This window comes from Emys orbicularis, chromosome 8 (assembly GCF_028017835.1).
Source record: "Emys orbicularis isolate rEmyOrb1 chromosome 8, rEmyOrb1.hap1, whole genome shotgun sequence".
NCBI lineage: Eukaryota > Metazoa > Chordata > Testudines > Emydidae > Emys > Emys orbicularis.
In genome coordinates, this window is record NC_088690.1 from 99950839 (window position 1) to 99966661 (window position 15823).

Consider the following 15823-nt stretch of genomic DNA (forward strand, 5'->3'; position numbering starts at 1 on the left):
TGATCTGAGAACAGCACATCAGCTGCAAGCTTTGTATGGTCTCCTGTGAAGAAATTAGATAGTGCTTTGATTAATTTACCAGGAAATCTTAACAGAGGCTAAGTGAAGTCTCTGTTCTCAAATGTCCCACTGTCCTCATCAAATGAAGGGTCAATTCTTATGTGCATGTATGTGTTTGTACTCACAATAGAACGTATCCACTCTAATACTTAGTAAGCATTATCTGTCTCAGTGCAGGCAGGAGAGACTGCTCAAGTCTAGCTTGAAATAGAGTGGACCTTGTCCAGTCACTCTGTAGGAACCCTAAAGAAGGATGAAAATCTAAATGTTAAAAGAAGGTAGAAGCCTTAGTCTAAGGCATGCTTCCCTCAATCAAAGAATGACCCACAAATGGTAGGGGAGACGGTTATCTTAAACAAAATGTTAAAGAAAGCAGATTTGAGAGAGACCTGCTCATTAGTTAATTTTATTTCTGATTTACCTCTATTTTAATTCCAAAAGAAGACTATCATAGTTGGACAGAAAAACAAGACTTGACCTGACTCACTCCAAGAGGCCACTATTTTCTGCAAATCAACTCCTAGACCACATCAACCCAATTATTAATATAAACAAAAAACTTCAGCGATCCAGCCAAATTTCCATTGACAGCTTATAATTTATTATGAAAAAGAGCTCAGAGGGATCAGAAAACCAATTGCCATAATTTTCTTTTAACAGAGTTTCAGTTCAGAACGAGAGAGCAATTTAACTGTGACAGACATTGCAAATGATATGCTATTGAAAATGCATTCTGTTCTGTACTCAGAGGGAAAGCACAGAAAAGCTGCAGGAAGCCAACCAGTAAAACTGCTATCACTAGTACAAGATATCAGCTGCTAGCAAAACCATAATAAGCTTGCAAAATATGTTACTTCATTTTAAATAGATTTCAGAGTATGTTGGTTACGATGTAAGGTAACTGATGTATTAGAAATAGTTCCACTCAGAACCAAAGTTTGTTTTGACATCCTGTACTTTCAGTACCTTTTTTTATTTTTGCTCATGCATATCTAAAAGAACAATGTGTCAGTCATTAAATGCCAGGCAAGTACCCATAGCACGTATATAACTAAAGTCTAGGCATGCAGGGTCCTTGTTTGGTAGGTAATGGACTTTTCTGTCACTTGTTTTCAAAAACAAAACACAAGCTCGAGGGAGTGTATTCAGTTTGTTTGAATTTTACAGTGTACCTAACACAGCAAAATTGGTCGGAGTGAAAAAGAAACCTCTGTGTATTTCATAGTAGTGTTCAAACTTTTTGTTTGAGATGTACCTACAATAAAGGAAGCAAACAGGAGCCTAATGAAAGCTGGTGTAATTGACTTCAGGTCTGAATCTGATTCAATGAGTCTAGCGCTATAGCGCAATCCCAGAACCCACTGGTAGACAAATTTACTAGAAATGACAATCTTGTAACATGACAAATGACACCTTTTGATAGTCCATCTCTTAATTTTGGTAGCCCACATAAACCTCAGTGCAAAAATTATGCATGTTACCAAAGCTAGGGAGGAATGATGTGGACCACTCTATTGTCTTTCCTCTTCCTCCTCCTAATTTGTCTCAATCCATCCCTCTTCTCTCCCCCCCCCCCTTTGAATCTTTCTCTGTATTTTCCCTTTCTACTCCAGTTCAGGCTGGCAGATAACGATACAGAATTACTAGCAGTCCTTCACTATGCTAGTTCAGCTGTAGTGCCTGCTGTGATTGAAACACTCACCATCCCAGTCATTTTACTCTCAGCACGTTTGGTAAGCACGTCCATGGAGAAGCATTAGGCTACACTCCAGCTTCCAGCATTGATTGTCAAAAATGTTAAGGGGCTCCCATGACACACCGATGAGGTTCAACTTGCACTTGAGGACCACTAACTTAAACTGAAAATTAGCATTAGAATAAAAAATTAAGTATTTATATGTCCAGTTACCCCTGTTTTCACCAGAGTTGGGAAGCTAAAAAGTTAGAGCCCATTCACCTAAAATTAATATATTCCCTGAGCTGTTTTTGAAAGGGTGATGTGTGTTAAATTTAAAAACAAAAAAGGAGCTCTAATTTGAAATCTAGCTGTTACAGGTGATTTGTGCAACTCTTACCATATCTTGGACTGTGCTATTTAGGGATGAATATTGTTATGTATCCCATAAATTAGCCCCAGCATATGTAAGCACTTAAAAAATATCTGCCATGGAGGAGACCACAGACATAAATGTGCAATCATTCTGATGGCTGCGCTTTTTAACTCTTATACCGGTACCCTCTGTCTGTGGTTGACAGTGTCATTAACATGAACATCCTCTCACCTAAAACTATCGGGAAACTCTTTTATGAGACTAGTTGATTCAATAGGGACCCACAAATACAGGTCTTCAGGAACAGAGTGCCTCGTCTCTCTGCTCCAAGATCAGGATAATTTTTTAATCCATATTTCACACATGGCATAACAGTACTCTGGCACTGAACTGGTAGAGCTGACTTTCAGTTACAAATGTTTTTTCATGTGATTTTATACAGTAACTGTAGCAACCCTTGTATTAAAATACAAGGCAGAATCTTAGCTGCTTGACACAGGTTTTTGTCTTTATATTTTTCACATAGCATCCAGAGTCAGGATTGCCAGTGATAAGAGGTGAAAGATTAGGTTTAAACTTGTTTGAAGTCCAATCACATTTGACAAGAAAGGAGTGTTCTGTTGCCTCTTGAAAAGAACAATTTGGTGCTCCTTAAGTCGTATGGGATTTTTCTAACTTGACAGCCTTCCATGCTGCCGCTTGGTTTCTGCAGCAGTGCAGAGTGGGTAGTGAATTAGATTCCTGCACTGAATGCAGCTGTGAATATTCCTCCTAACTTGTCAAGGCCTGAGGTAGAATTAAAATCTACAAACAACAAACATAAGAAAATTAGCTGGAAAAGAAATATAACAATTTCTGATTACATTTACTTTAGTTACTATTCTTTAAATTTGTTTGTATTAGAGTAGCATCTAGAAACCCAAATCAAGGATCAGGGCATCATTGTTCTAGGTGCTCCACAGACAAATAACAGAGGACAGTCCCTGCTGCAGAGAGCTGGCAGTTTAGGTGTCCAACAGGATACAAGAAGTTGACAGAATAGACATACGGGGTGGGGGCAGGGGAGGTGAAAACCTTAAAAAAAATCTCCCCCAGAGCTATTCATCTCTTCTTTTCCCTCCCAGGCTGTAGAAGAAAAGACTTGGTTGGTTTATAGGGGTTGTATTGTTTATGTATGTGAGAGAGAGAGAGGGAAAAAAAGAACATGTTGAGAGTGGCCCAAGTAGAAAAAAATAAGTTGTACATTTTGTTCTGTAAGTGGTGAGCTTACCGTTGGAGTGCCTTACACAGTGCAGGTCCTGCTGCTGTAAAATTTCTACCTCCCATACTTGTGAGCAGCCCACTTGAGTTTCCTGATTCATAATGAGGTAAATAAGAAAAGTGAGATGGAGCATATGTCTTATCCTTCAGTGTTTGTAAATTTTGGCAATGATCAGCATACCCTCATTACACCACATGTCTACACCTGCAAGTGGGGGCATGATTTCTAATAGGTAGGCATACCTGTGCTAGCTTTAATTTAACATGTACTCTGGTTGCTAGCCCGTTCTGAAGCCTGCCACCACATTTGGTGTTTTGCGAACCATGTTCTTATGTCTAAACTACTATTATTGCCTAGATTAAAGCTGTGCTACAGACATGCCTTTGCTTGCAGTGGAGACACCCCCCATTTTCTGTTGAATTTCACGCATAATAGGTGGTACAGGAAGATTGGGGGAAATACATTGTTTCACTAGCTAAGGTTGTTTTATACTTGTGGCTGAGTGGTTGTAACATTGAACTAACCTGGCACACCAACCTGGTATTCATGGGGCAATGTGCTGCCATTGCTGATTATATGTAATGTTAAGTTAACCTCTTGGTTTAAGTGGGTTTTGGCTGTAAGTACCAGCTGATTTTGGTATTAGCACGTTGTACTGATAAATCCTGATTCCTGTTATGAAGGGTAGTGGTATAAAACGTACCGAGAAATGGGCATGAGGGAGAAGGATCTTTCTGAATAGCCTCATTGAAATATTTTTAGTGCTTTCATGTGGTGGTGAATAAATAGACTTCATCTTCTCTTTTTGATGTTTTTTCCTATTTCCTGCATGTCTTATCTCATTTAGGCTATGCCCTCATACCATCCACTAAATCTGATAACTTCTCAGACTCCAGCCACAGTGAGATCTCATCGCGGTCCAGCATCGTGAGTAACTGCTCTGCCGACTCAATGTCTGCAGCCCTACAGGATGAGAGATGTTTGCCACAGTCTCTTATTGTGATGGATTCAGCAGGAGCAGCAGAAAGAAAAGAAGTTCCTCAACCATCGGCTGAGTATAGTCAGCCTAGCACTGGGTGAGAAGTGTTTGTGCTGTGGTACTTGGCTGACTGACGTAAGGAAAAGGAGCAAAACACTTTAGTCAAGACACAGTTAAGGGTCATGCTGTAATTATTATTATTAACTTGTTGACAGCAATCAGTGTGCTAGCTGCTTTAAAACATAGGGGAAGACATTTTTTTTTCGCACAAGGAGTTTGCCGTATAATTTAGACAGACAAGAGCTTCTCTGCATCAGCAGGTTTTGGATAAATGTCTCTTGCAGGAAAATGCAAATACACTGCGAGCTTGAAGGATATTTAACAAATTCCCTCCTGTACAGTGCTGAGGAAGGCAGCTGAATGAGAAGAGCATTTCTAGCAGTTGTCGCTGGCAATCAGTAATACCAGTCACATCAGTACTTTAATGTTTAACATGTAACCCAAACATTTTGTAAGTTGTTTTTATGATTGTTGAGGCTGATTAGAAACCAGTTGTTCATCTTTTGCCTCCTAAGGTTCCCATACCAGACATTTTGTTGCCTTCTTAGTAAGATGGCTGCCACCAGTAGCTCATTCAAAGATGCCACATATATCTAAAAATGTTGGGCTTGATCCTGTGACAACTTCTATTGAAATCAAGGGGCTCAGTATCTCTTGAGATCAAATGCTGTCTTTTCAACCACAATGTATTTTATTCAGGGAGAGAGATTCTCTTTACATTTGAAATATCAAATACCTGGGCTGAGCTAGTGGTCAGTTTTTAAGGAGTCATATTAATGCTTGATATGCCACACTGGCAAAGATCTGCCCGTGGAGCGAAGTGAATGAATTTTTCTTATGAAAAAACACACACTTTTCATTGTTGAATACTATGAGGAGCTGTGTCTACTTGTGTAGCCGTGAAACCCAACAATAATGCGAGAAAGAATAATCAGTATTTTGTAGTGCTTTCTCCTTATCAATGAGACTATTGGGGAGAGAGAGAGAGAGCATTGCTAAGATAATATAACTTCTGACTATTTACCAATCCCAGTTTTTCCAGTGTGATAAAATTGGAAATAGTAGACCTATTTAAAGGCGCATTTTATAAACTAAAATAATTCTTTTCCAAAAAGTACAGCACCTTCCAATTTCGTCAGAGATGCTGATGTTTATTTACCACAGACATAGAATAGTTAATTAAATATCCCAATGTGCCAGGGTATTGCACCACATAAAATCACAGTTTTTCAGAACGCATACTGTTGCATTAAGGATAGTATTGCAGCCTGAACTTGGTATTTTCTTCTGTTTTATAGTTTAAAATCAAATCCTTCCAACTCTGTATTATTGCTATGTTTTAGTTTCCATCATTTTTTTGTGAAAGAAATATTTTTTGATAGAAGAGTTCAAAAGATAGAAAGGCAAGGGAATAAAAAATGCTTCTAACGTGATTCTGACGTGTTCCTAGATTCCATAACGTGTCAATATTCTGTACATGTTAATAATGAATTTTATATATTATCCTTGATACTCATTTATAGCACAATCCAGGTTTTGAATGGTGATTAGCAATCATCCTTTCTGTATTCTGGATCCATATAAAACCAAGCTTAATCGTGCACTGACAGCATTAATACAATTTCTCATTGAAATAAATAGGTGCTAAGTAGCTTCCTTTTGAATCTTAGTATTTCTGCCATTTAAAATCCTCTCTACAAATGCCTAAGCCACTTTGTCACAGTCCCTGAGTAGGCTGCCCCTGAGGCCCTTTTGCAGCCCGGAGTGCTCTCCTTTCAAGTAGAAGGCTTATGCCTCCACTTCTTTTTAGGGTGAGATCCTGCAATCCAACCACGCTCCAACTGGGTCTCCCAGGTACACTCCTGCTTGCCAGCCATGTTATGTCACAGGCCCAGTAGGCTGGGAGCCCATAACATATGTTTGCAGTGATACAGAAACAGCTTCTTCAAAACAAAGCATGATTTATTTTGTCAAAAGGTACACAACACTTAGAGAAGTGGATATATAATAACAAAGAAACCTACATGCATATTTCCTTACATAAGCTTAACCTCTCTGTCCATAGCTTAAGTGAGTCTGGCTGATTCTAGCTCTTGGAGTTGGGTGGTCAGCTTACAGCATATTCCCTCTGTCTCTGTCTGTATGTCAGCCCCTCAGTATGCCCCTCCCTTTCTGCCAGGGGCACCTTTTAAACCAGTCGGTGTCTTTTGATTTTTTTAGGATCTCAGCCTTTAGCAAAGTTAACAGGTTTTTTTCCCCTCAGTACCTCGAAGTAGCATCTCCCAGTAATGGTCTAATTGATTTCTTAGCTGCTCTGAAGGCGTGCACCTGAAACTGTCTTGGGCTATGTCTACACTACAGCTTATATCAGCAAAACTTATGTCGCTCCGGGATCTGAATATTCCACCCTCCCTGAGCAACATAAGTTACACCAAGATAAGCACTTGTGTGCACAGCACTATGTTGGCGGGAGAGCTTCTGCCGCTCACAGAGGTGGTTTTATTATGCCAATGGGAGAGCTCTCTCCCGTCAGCATAGAGCGTCTTCACCAGACACACTGCAGAAGCGTAGCTGCACTGGTGCAGCTGCGCCGCTTCAGCACTGTACATATCGATGTGGGCTAAGTTCTTGTTTTGTTTCTTGTCTAGGTCAACTCCTAGCTGCAGTCTGAGTTGAGTTCAAGAAGGTAGCAATACAAAATTGAGCAGGGAAACCCAGTCGCACATAATATTCATGAGAAATAATGTAGCCATTTTCCAACTTTATCACACACATTAGGGATCTACAGCCTTGCAATACTTTTATCTTAAATAACTTCGGTTGTAGTCACTGCATACAAACACATGTCAGTAACAGATCAATTTCAATAGGTGGGTTTTTTCTGCATTTCTGAAACATAAAAAAATCTGGTTTTGTTTATGGAAGATTCATTTTATTTTTTATTTTATTTGTATGTATTTTTACTTTATTTTATATTACATTTAATACTATATTGTCCAGGACTGAAATGTAATCTGAAATGTTAATGGTTGGAGCTATGACTGTCCTCGAATAGCCATGTTATTGGGCAACACCATGGTACGTTTTTGATCCTTCTACATTCCAGACCATATTTTAAACCTGGATAATGTTGTTTCTGAGCACTTTGGGGTAAATGTTATTTTTAGGGCTGTCAATTAATCGCAGTTAACTCACGTGATTAATTCAAAAAAAGTAATCACAGATTTAATTGCACTGTTAAACAATAGAATAACAAGTGAAATTTATAAAATATTTTGGATGTTTTTTTACATTTTCATATATATTGCTTTCAGTTACAACACAGAATACAAAATGTATATTATTTTTTATGACAAATATTTGCACTAAAAATGATAAAAGAAATTTTATTTTTCAATTCACGTCATACAAGTACGGTAGTGCAATCTCTTTGTCATGAAAGTGTAACTTACAAATGTAGATTTTTTTTTTGTTATATAACTGCACTCAAAAACACAACACTCTAAAACTTTAGAGCCTACAAGTCCACTCAGTCCTACTTCTTATTCAGCCAATCACTAAGACAAACAATTTTGTTTACATTTACAGGAGATAATGCTGCCCTCTTCATATTTACAATGTCACGAGAAAGTGAGACCATGCATTTGCATGGCACTTTTGTAGCCTACATTACAAGGTATTTACATGTCAGATATGCTAAACATTCGTATGCCCCCTCATGCTTCGGCCACCATTCCAGAGGAATGCTGATGACGGAGAATTGTATATCCCTTGCTCTGTTTTACCCGCATTCTGCCATATATTTCATGTTCTAGCAGTCTCGGATGATGACCCAGCACATGTTCATTTTAAGAACACTTTCACTGCAGATTTGACAAAACGCAAAGAAGGTACCAATGTGAGATTTCTAAAGATAGCTACAGCACTCAACCCAAGGTTTAAGAATCTGAAGTGCCTTCCAAAATCTGAGAGAGACGAGGTGTGGACATGCTTTCGGAAGTCTTAAAAGAGCAACACTCCAGTGTGGAAACTCCAGACTCCGAACCACCAAAAAAGAAAACAATCTTCTATTGAATCATAGACTAGAATAATAGGTTTGGAAGAGACCTCAGGAGGTCATCTAGTCCAATCCCCTGCTCAAAGCAGGACCAACACCAACTAAATCATCCCAGCCAAGGCTTTGTCATGCTGGGCCTTAAAAACCTCTAAGGATGGGGATTCCACCAGATGGTGGCATCTGACTCAGATAACGAAAATGAACATGCGTCAGTCCGCACTGCTTTGGGTTGTTATTGAGCAGAACCCGTCATCAGCATGGACTCATGTCCCTGGAATGGTGGTTGAAGCATGAAGGGACATATGAATCTTTAGCGCATCTGGCACGTAAATATCTTGAGACGCCGGCTACAACAGTGCCATGCGAACGCCTGTTTTCATTTTCAGGTGATGTAAACAAGAAGCAGGCAGCATTATCTCCTGCAAATGTAAACAAACTTGGTTGAGTGATTGGCTGAACAAGAAGTAGGACTGAGTGGACTTGCAGGCTCTAAAATTTTACCTTGTTTTATTTTTGAATGCATTTTTTTGTACATAATTCTACATTTGCAAGTTCAACCTTCATGATAAAGAGATTGCACTACTATAGTACTTGTATTAGGTGAATTAAAAAATACTGTTTCTTTTGTTTTTTACAGTGCAAATACTTATAAAATAAATATAAAGTGAGCACTGTACACTTTTATTCTGTGTTGTAATTGAAATCAATATATTTGAAAATGTAGAAAACATCCAAACATATTTAAATAAATGGTATTTTTTGTTTAACAGTGCGTTTAATCGCACAATTAATTTTTTTAATTGCTTGACAGTCCTAGTTATTTCTCTACAAACCTGTGTTTTATCTTTCTAATTTATTTTGTCTTCAAATTTAGTTGGTCACTAACTAGACCTGCTATAATCAGAGGGATGGCTGTCACATCTTCCATGAGCAATGAGGAGATCTCCCACGAGCATATCACAATAGAAGCTGCAGACAGTGGCCGTGGAAGCTGGACTTCATGTTCAAGTAGTTCTCATGATAACTTTCAGAATATCCAAAACCAGAAAAGTTGGGATCTCTTGAATTCTTACCGCCCCACTCATCTAGATGGACCCATTGCTGAAGTAGAACCCACAAACTGTTGCTCTGAAGAGACTTATTTGTATTCTGAAGCCTTTTCCAAAAATAACCAACAGTCAAAAGCCAGCACGGAACATGATCAATCTCGGCAAAGCTGGGCCTCCTCAAGCTCCCTGTCAGACACGTATGAAACAAACTATGGGACAATTAAACGGAGAGGGCTTGAGCACTCTACAGCGGAGCAGACTGAGGTTTTGGACTCTAAGCCAGCCACTGATGCAAATTATAAAACTGTTACTTCAAGTACAGAAAAAGGCCTGATAGGTAAGCCAAGCCAAAAACCTATGGAAGCTTCCACATCTGTTTTGCATTTTAATATTAAGTTGTTAAGAAATTACATCAGCAGATCTGGGGGCTGGGTTGCATATTAAATCCAGTTTTACATGTGGTTTTAATCATAGTAGTACGCAGACAATGTGTTTTCAAACCAACTTTTTTTTTTTTTTTTGAACTACGAAAATTAAAAGAATAAAGCAACATGCTTCCTTACAGCCTTATGGAAATGCAGGAGGCCCATGTTCAGGGAAGTGTCAGGCATTTCTGCATATGCTCTCAGTGTTCCTTTATTTCTCGAAACTCCTTTGAGATCACCTTTTTTTAACCCCCCTCTTTTGCTTCTATCCCACACAACGCTTATTGCTGCACATTTTCCTCTGGCAAGGAGGTCTGGACATGCCTCCCGTGGGCATGTCCTTCCAGCAACCAGTAAGGGAGGAGGTTGACTAGTGATGCAAAGAGACTGAGCACACTGTGTCCATAACACTCCTGTCACAGGAAGCCCAGAAGCTATGCAGATTCCCTTCATAGCATCACGTTGCACTGCCTGCTGTTAGATTGCTTAGCCAACTGACATTTGCATACTACTGGAGAAAAGCACACTTTCTCCTCACATAAAATATGCCTTTCAAAGGCATATTTGATTAATGTGCACATGCTCTTTCAGTGACTTAGTGAGTAGGGTTGCCAAACAACCAAGACTAAAGGAGTTGGGTAGCAAACAAGATTAAACATCAAGTAAAACTTTCTAAAAAAATTGCTGAAGTTAGGGGGTGAAACTGAAACCCAATTTAATTCCCGAGCAGTTTGCTGGAGGGACTTACTTTATCATCATAGGGTAATTGCCTGAGCAGACTTATCCTTAGGTCACATGTAGGGTGGAGGCCTTCTCTTTTTCTGGCTCTATGGAGAAAGTGAGCTTGTCTAAGAGAGTTTTCGCAACCCCCCTCCAATTTACTTTGTATGCATTTTCTTCCAGCACATGCATACACACCCTGCCCTAGCCTAGTAACATATCCTAACTACTAGTTCACTCTTCATCAGCTCTGACATTCTGGCATGTGAGTCACTAAATGCAGTCTTGTTTATCTCTTACTAGGGTGACCAGACAGCAAATGTGAAAAATCGGGATGGCAGGTGGGGGGTAATAGGAGCCTATATAAGAAAAAGACCCAAAAATCGGGTCTGTCCCTATAAAATCGGGACATCTGGTCACTCTATCTCTTACTCCTTTCTCTCTTGTTTCCAATTCTGTTTATGTCCCGCATCGCACACTTTTCTTTGCATGCAGCCATGTTGCTGAACTGTATGTATTCATTGTTAAGAAGCATTCAGCAACATAGTTCAACAGAACATGCACTGCATCCTATTCAGTGAAGAGGAAAAATAGGTGGATGTGGATCTTGGGTCACAAGTAGATGTTTAATTTTGCAAACCCTTCATCCACACTTCATTATATACATCACATCAAAGATATTCTAGTTTTAGTTCACCATTTGTTTAGTCTGTTCTGGGGTGGGAAGATGGTTTCAGAGATGAGACTTTTGAAAGAAGAGAAGATCTCAGTGGGAACAAGACAGAATAAGGGAGTCTCTTAAGGCAAAGGATCGATTCAGTAGAACTCGCACTTAATTTCTCATGAAAAGCTATTAAACAATCAGTCTGTAAACACTTTTCACACAAGGAACTCATGCGCTTTTAAAATGCTCATTAATAGGATTGTTTTATATGCAGAATGGGAGTGGGGGTATTGAACCTTTTCTTACGTGGTATCTTAGTGTCCTGGTTTCTAAGTGATTTATATTGTGAGAAGTTACAAGAATAATGGAGATGTAACGGTGTGGATGCTAGTATTGGTGCTACATCCAACTCTACCAGTGGATGGCACTCTCTCGCAGTCAATATTAGTAGATAGAGGCACCTTTGGGAATATAATAAGAAAATTAAAGTAACAGTAATAATATTTTGCATTCAAATGTTTCTTCTTCAGAGCGCTTTACAAATACCTGAGTAAAACATGCCAGATTATCCGATAGTTTGTACTTTTTTCCCCTTAAATGAGGGGGATGTTAACACCTTTCACTTGCTGTAGGGATATTCACTTTCCTTCTTATCTGTTTAATAGCCACCATTCACGCGAGTGAGGATGGCTGGTTGGGACTTCCGGTTCCTTTGGCGCCAGAGGGCCAACTCATTAATTGGTTGGTGGCATTTCTCTTGAGGTGCTTGAAGACCATTTGCTGCAGGAGATGTTTGCTGCATCTAAGACATCCTCTTTCCTCTTGAAATTCATGAATTGGTCCCTGATTCCCACACATGGCTGTGGGAATAGCACTATCATTGAGCTTTTTCAAGTAAAATTTTAAGGCATGTTTGATACTGTTTTCTTGAAAGATAAGAGTCATTTTATTTATAACCCTTGAGTTAGTCGACATACTTCACAAAAACTAGGGGTCACCCAATGAAATTAATAGGCAGCAGGTTTAAAACAAACAAAAAGAATTACCGTACTTCTTCACAGAAGAAGTCAGCCTGTGGAACTTGTTTCCATGGGATGTTTGTGAAGCCAAAAATATTATGTACAATCTGTCTCTTAATGAGAGCTTCATACAGAGCTTTTGATTTCTTCCTGCAGCATAGATAAGCGTAGACTATGTACTAGTATCATACTGCATATCAGCAAGTGTAGTAGAATTTTGTTACAATAAAGTCAGTTGTTTAAAGAACTTCTCTTTTGGTTCATGAACAGGGCTGGAAGTCAAGAGGTCTGCTTCCTATGCCTGACTCCACCACAAACTAATTGTGACCCTGGGCAAGTCAGTTAACCTCTCTTGTATTTCAGTTTCCCAGCCTGAAGAATGGAGGTGAAGAATATTTACCTCCCAGGATTACTGCAAGGATAATTGCATTAATATTTGTAGAGCGCTGTGAAATCCTGTGATGGATGTTGCTATAGAAGTGCAGAATATTATAACTACTGTAATTGTAATCGGAGTATTTCAATGCATTTGAATAACATGAGACCATAGTTCAATTGAACTTCAATTGGCTTTTCACCATATGAGTTCAGTCATTTTGCTATTACACTGACTTTTCAAAATAAGTATAAAGTGTAAGTTAAAAGCATAAAAATCTGCTGCTGCTGTTATAACCAGTGTTTCTGCATTTGCCTTTTGTTATCAGTTTCTGTTTTGTCATTGTAACACTTCAGGTTTTTTTTTAATGTTTTGTTTCCTTTGTTTTCTTCATTAACATTTCCATTGCTTATTTCTTGTACCAGTGTACTGTGTCACCTCACCTAAGAAGGACGATAGGTATAGGGAGCCTCCGCCCACCCCTCCAGGATATATGGGGATTTCTTTAGCGGACATAAAGGAAGGATCACCCCATCACCCACACTTAAAGCCTCCAGACTATAGTGTGGCAGTGCAGAGGTCAAAGATGCTACCTAGTGACCTCTCTAGACTTTCATCAGCTTCTCTCAGTAGTGAACCAGTGGCCTGTATTTCATCGAAGATGCCTCAATGGCATAAACGGCAACCGTCCCATCCTAAACTAGCAGATATGACTGACGCAGATAGTGAAGAGGATGGTATGTTAACTAACTTGATAGATGTTAAATGAACTGCTATGTAAATCAAGTCTCAGTACTGTGCTAAGTGTTACCTCAGAATGATGTTCTTGAGTTGTTCTCAGTAATTCTTTGAGATTGAAACTGTTTTTAAAGAAAATGTATATGTTCAAATTAAGTGTGCCTTTGTGTTTTAAAAAGCACATGTCACTAAATGGGTTCTTTATCAAAATGTGTGAGATTTACAAAAGTGTAATTAAGATACTCATGATCAGCGGTTCTCAAACTGTGGGTCGAGACCCCAAAGTTGGTCATGACCCTGTTCTAATGGAGTCGCCAGGGCTGGCGTTAGACTTGTGGGGCCGGGGCTGAAGCCAAAGCCCAAGGACTTCAGCCCTGGGCAATGGGGCTCAGGTTACAGGCCCTCCACTTGGGGCTGAAGCCCTTGGGCTTCAGCTTTGGCCTCCCCACCCAGGGTGGTGGGGCTCAGGTGGGTTCAGGCTTTGGTTCCCCCTCCTGGGGTCACGTAGTAATTTTTGTTGTCAGAAGGAGGTCGCGGAGCAATGAAGTTTGAGAACCCCTGGGCTAGATTCTATATAGTGCTATCTTCCCCTTCAATTCTATATCTTTTATTTGAGCAATTCTGATGCCTTAAAAGGACACTGTCAGGTTAAAAATTATATTTAAAAAAATACCATCTTGGGTTATTAATTCTTGCAGAATATTTGAAATCCTAATTATGATTCACTTCTTTGCATTTCTCTCAATCTGGACAGTGGAAACAAGGTTGTTCCACTTTTGGTTTTTCTTCCATTTCTGGTTGGTTTACATTGCAGTTGTCATGTGAAAATGTTGCAAGAGAATGTTTTAAAGCATTTTTGGAATAAAATAAATTAATGGAAACTTTTTTGTTGCTCTTAGGTTTTGTAAAAGTTTGTTTGGGCCAAACTTGAGTTGACAGTGCCTTCTTAAACTAAATTCTTCTACATCCTTGTTTGAAGTGACTGTCAATACTGCCATAAACAATCCTTGCTGCTTTCAACAATATACACTGCTTCCTCAATATAATGCGGCCTGATATAACACAAATTCGGATATAATGCGGTAAAGCAGTGCTCCGGGGGGTGTGGGGGGGAGAGAGGCGGGGCTGCGCAGTCCGGTGGATCAAAGCAAGTTCAATATAACGCGGTTTCACCTATAACGCGGTAAGATTCTTTGGCTCCCGAGGACAGTGTTATATCGAGGTAGAGGTGTATATGTAAAGTATTATGCTTCAGAAAGCTGTTCCTGTATTTGTAAAAGATCACTCCATACTAATGTATCGGTGCTGTTCTTTCAATCTCCCAATGTGTTATGCATTAGTATTACCAATCCTTTCCCCCACTGTCAATGAACTGAAGCTTTTGAATTAGAATATAGTACTGACTTGCTTGAATTTCCATCTGGCTTAAAAACAACATGCATTTAGAGTCAAAGCCTTTGTGATATAAGGCAATCCTATTTTTGCATTGCATGATATTAGATCATTCTGTGGTGTATATTACTCTTGTATACCATGATGCCAACTCATGAGCTATGAGATAAAAAGATAATGATACAAAGAGGCCAAGCAACATTTTCTTCCAAATTTTTGCAATGAAACTAGATATTTTTCCTTTTTAGTTTTAAAATGCTTGGATAACTTTTATCATTTTAGAAAATTGCTTGCTCCTCCCGCCGTCCCATTCTGCATGGTTTGGAGTCACTGGAATGCATTTTCCAGTGCATTCAAAGTAATATTTTGAGAATATGCAATTTCATCTTTTTCCATGTATCTTCATCAAATGGCTAAGAAACGTGTAGGATGGTAGAGGAACTTTTTGAATAAGGATATTTATTTCATTCTGGTCATTAGATTCTGAAAGCATTACATGGCAGTACAATCTCCAGTAAACGGTGGGGCTTGGTCAACATATTGAATAATGTACTGTATGTTCATGGCAGATGTCTGATGTAACAATTTACCATGTTTTTCTTGTTTTACAGAAGATGAACAAGTATCAGCAGTCTAACCATTGGGCTATCTATGAAAACCACTTCAAATCACAGGGGACATGGGAATATGAACCATATGATTGTTAGCTAATGCTGACAACTTGCTGCTACTAACCTCAAAAGTTGTATTTGCCTCAGTCGTGGACAATGTGAACCTGGCTGGATCATAAATCTCTCTAACTTACTTCACTCTACCACAGTCAGCTCCACAGCCTAAGAAAACTATTTATGCCTGTGATATAAATACCAGTTTCCAAGGAGTACAGACTACCTGAGGACTGAAATCAGTATGATGAGAAGGACCAATCTTAGTACATTGGGACCACCAATTGTCAAGAACCACTTGAAACTT

The 15823-nt window shown here is 39.2% G+C and overlaps 1 protein-coding gene across 1 annotated transcript in view; it reads left to right on the forward strand.

Moving 5' to 3' along the window:
- RAPGEF6 (Rap guanine nucleotide exchange factor 6) overlaps positions 1-15488 on the forward strand; it is a 236294-nt gene extending 220806 nt beyond the window's left edge. The window contains exons 28-31 of the mRNA XM_065410106.1: positions 4220-4448; positions 9343-9854; positions 13147-13458; positions 15463-15488. Of these exons, the coding sequence (XP_065266178.1) occupies positions 4220-4448; positions 9343-9854; positions 13147-13458; positions 15463-15488 (1079 nt within the window). The remainder of the gene's footprint in view (positions 1-4219; positions 4449-9342; positions 9855-13146; positions 13459-15462) is intronic.
- The last annotated feature ends 335 nt before the right edge of the window (positions 15489-15823 follow it).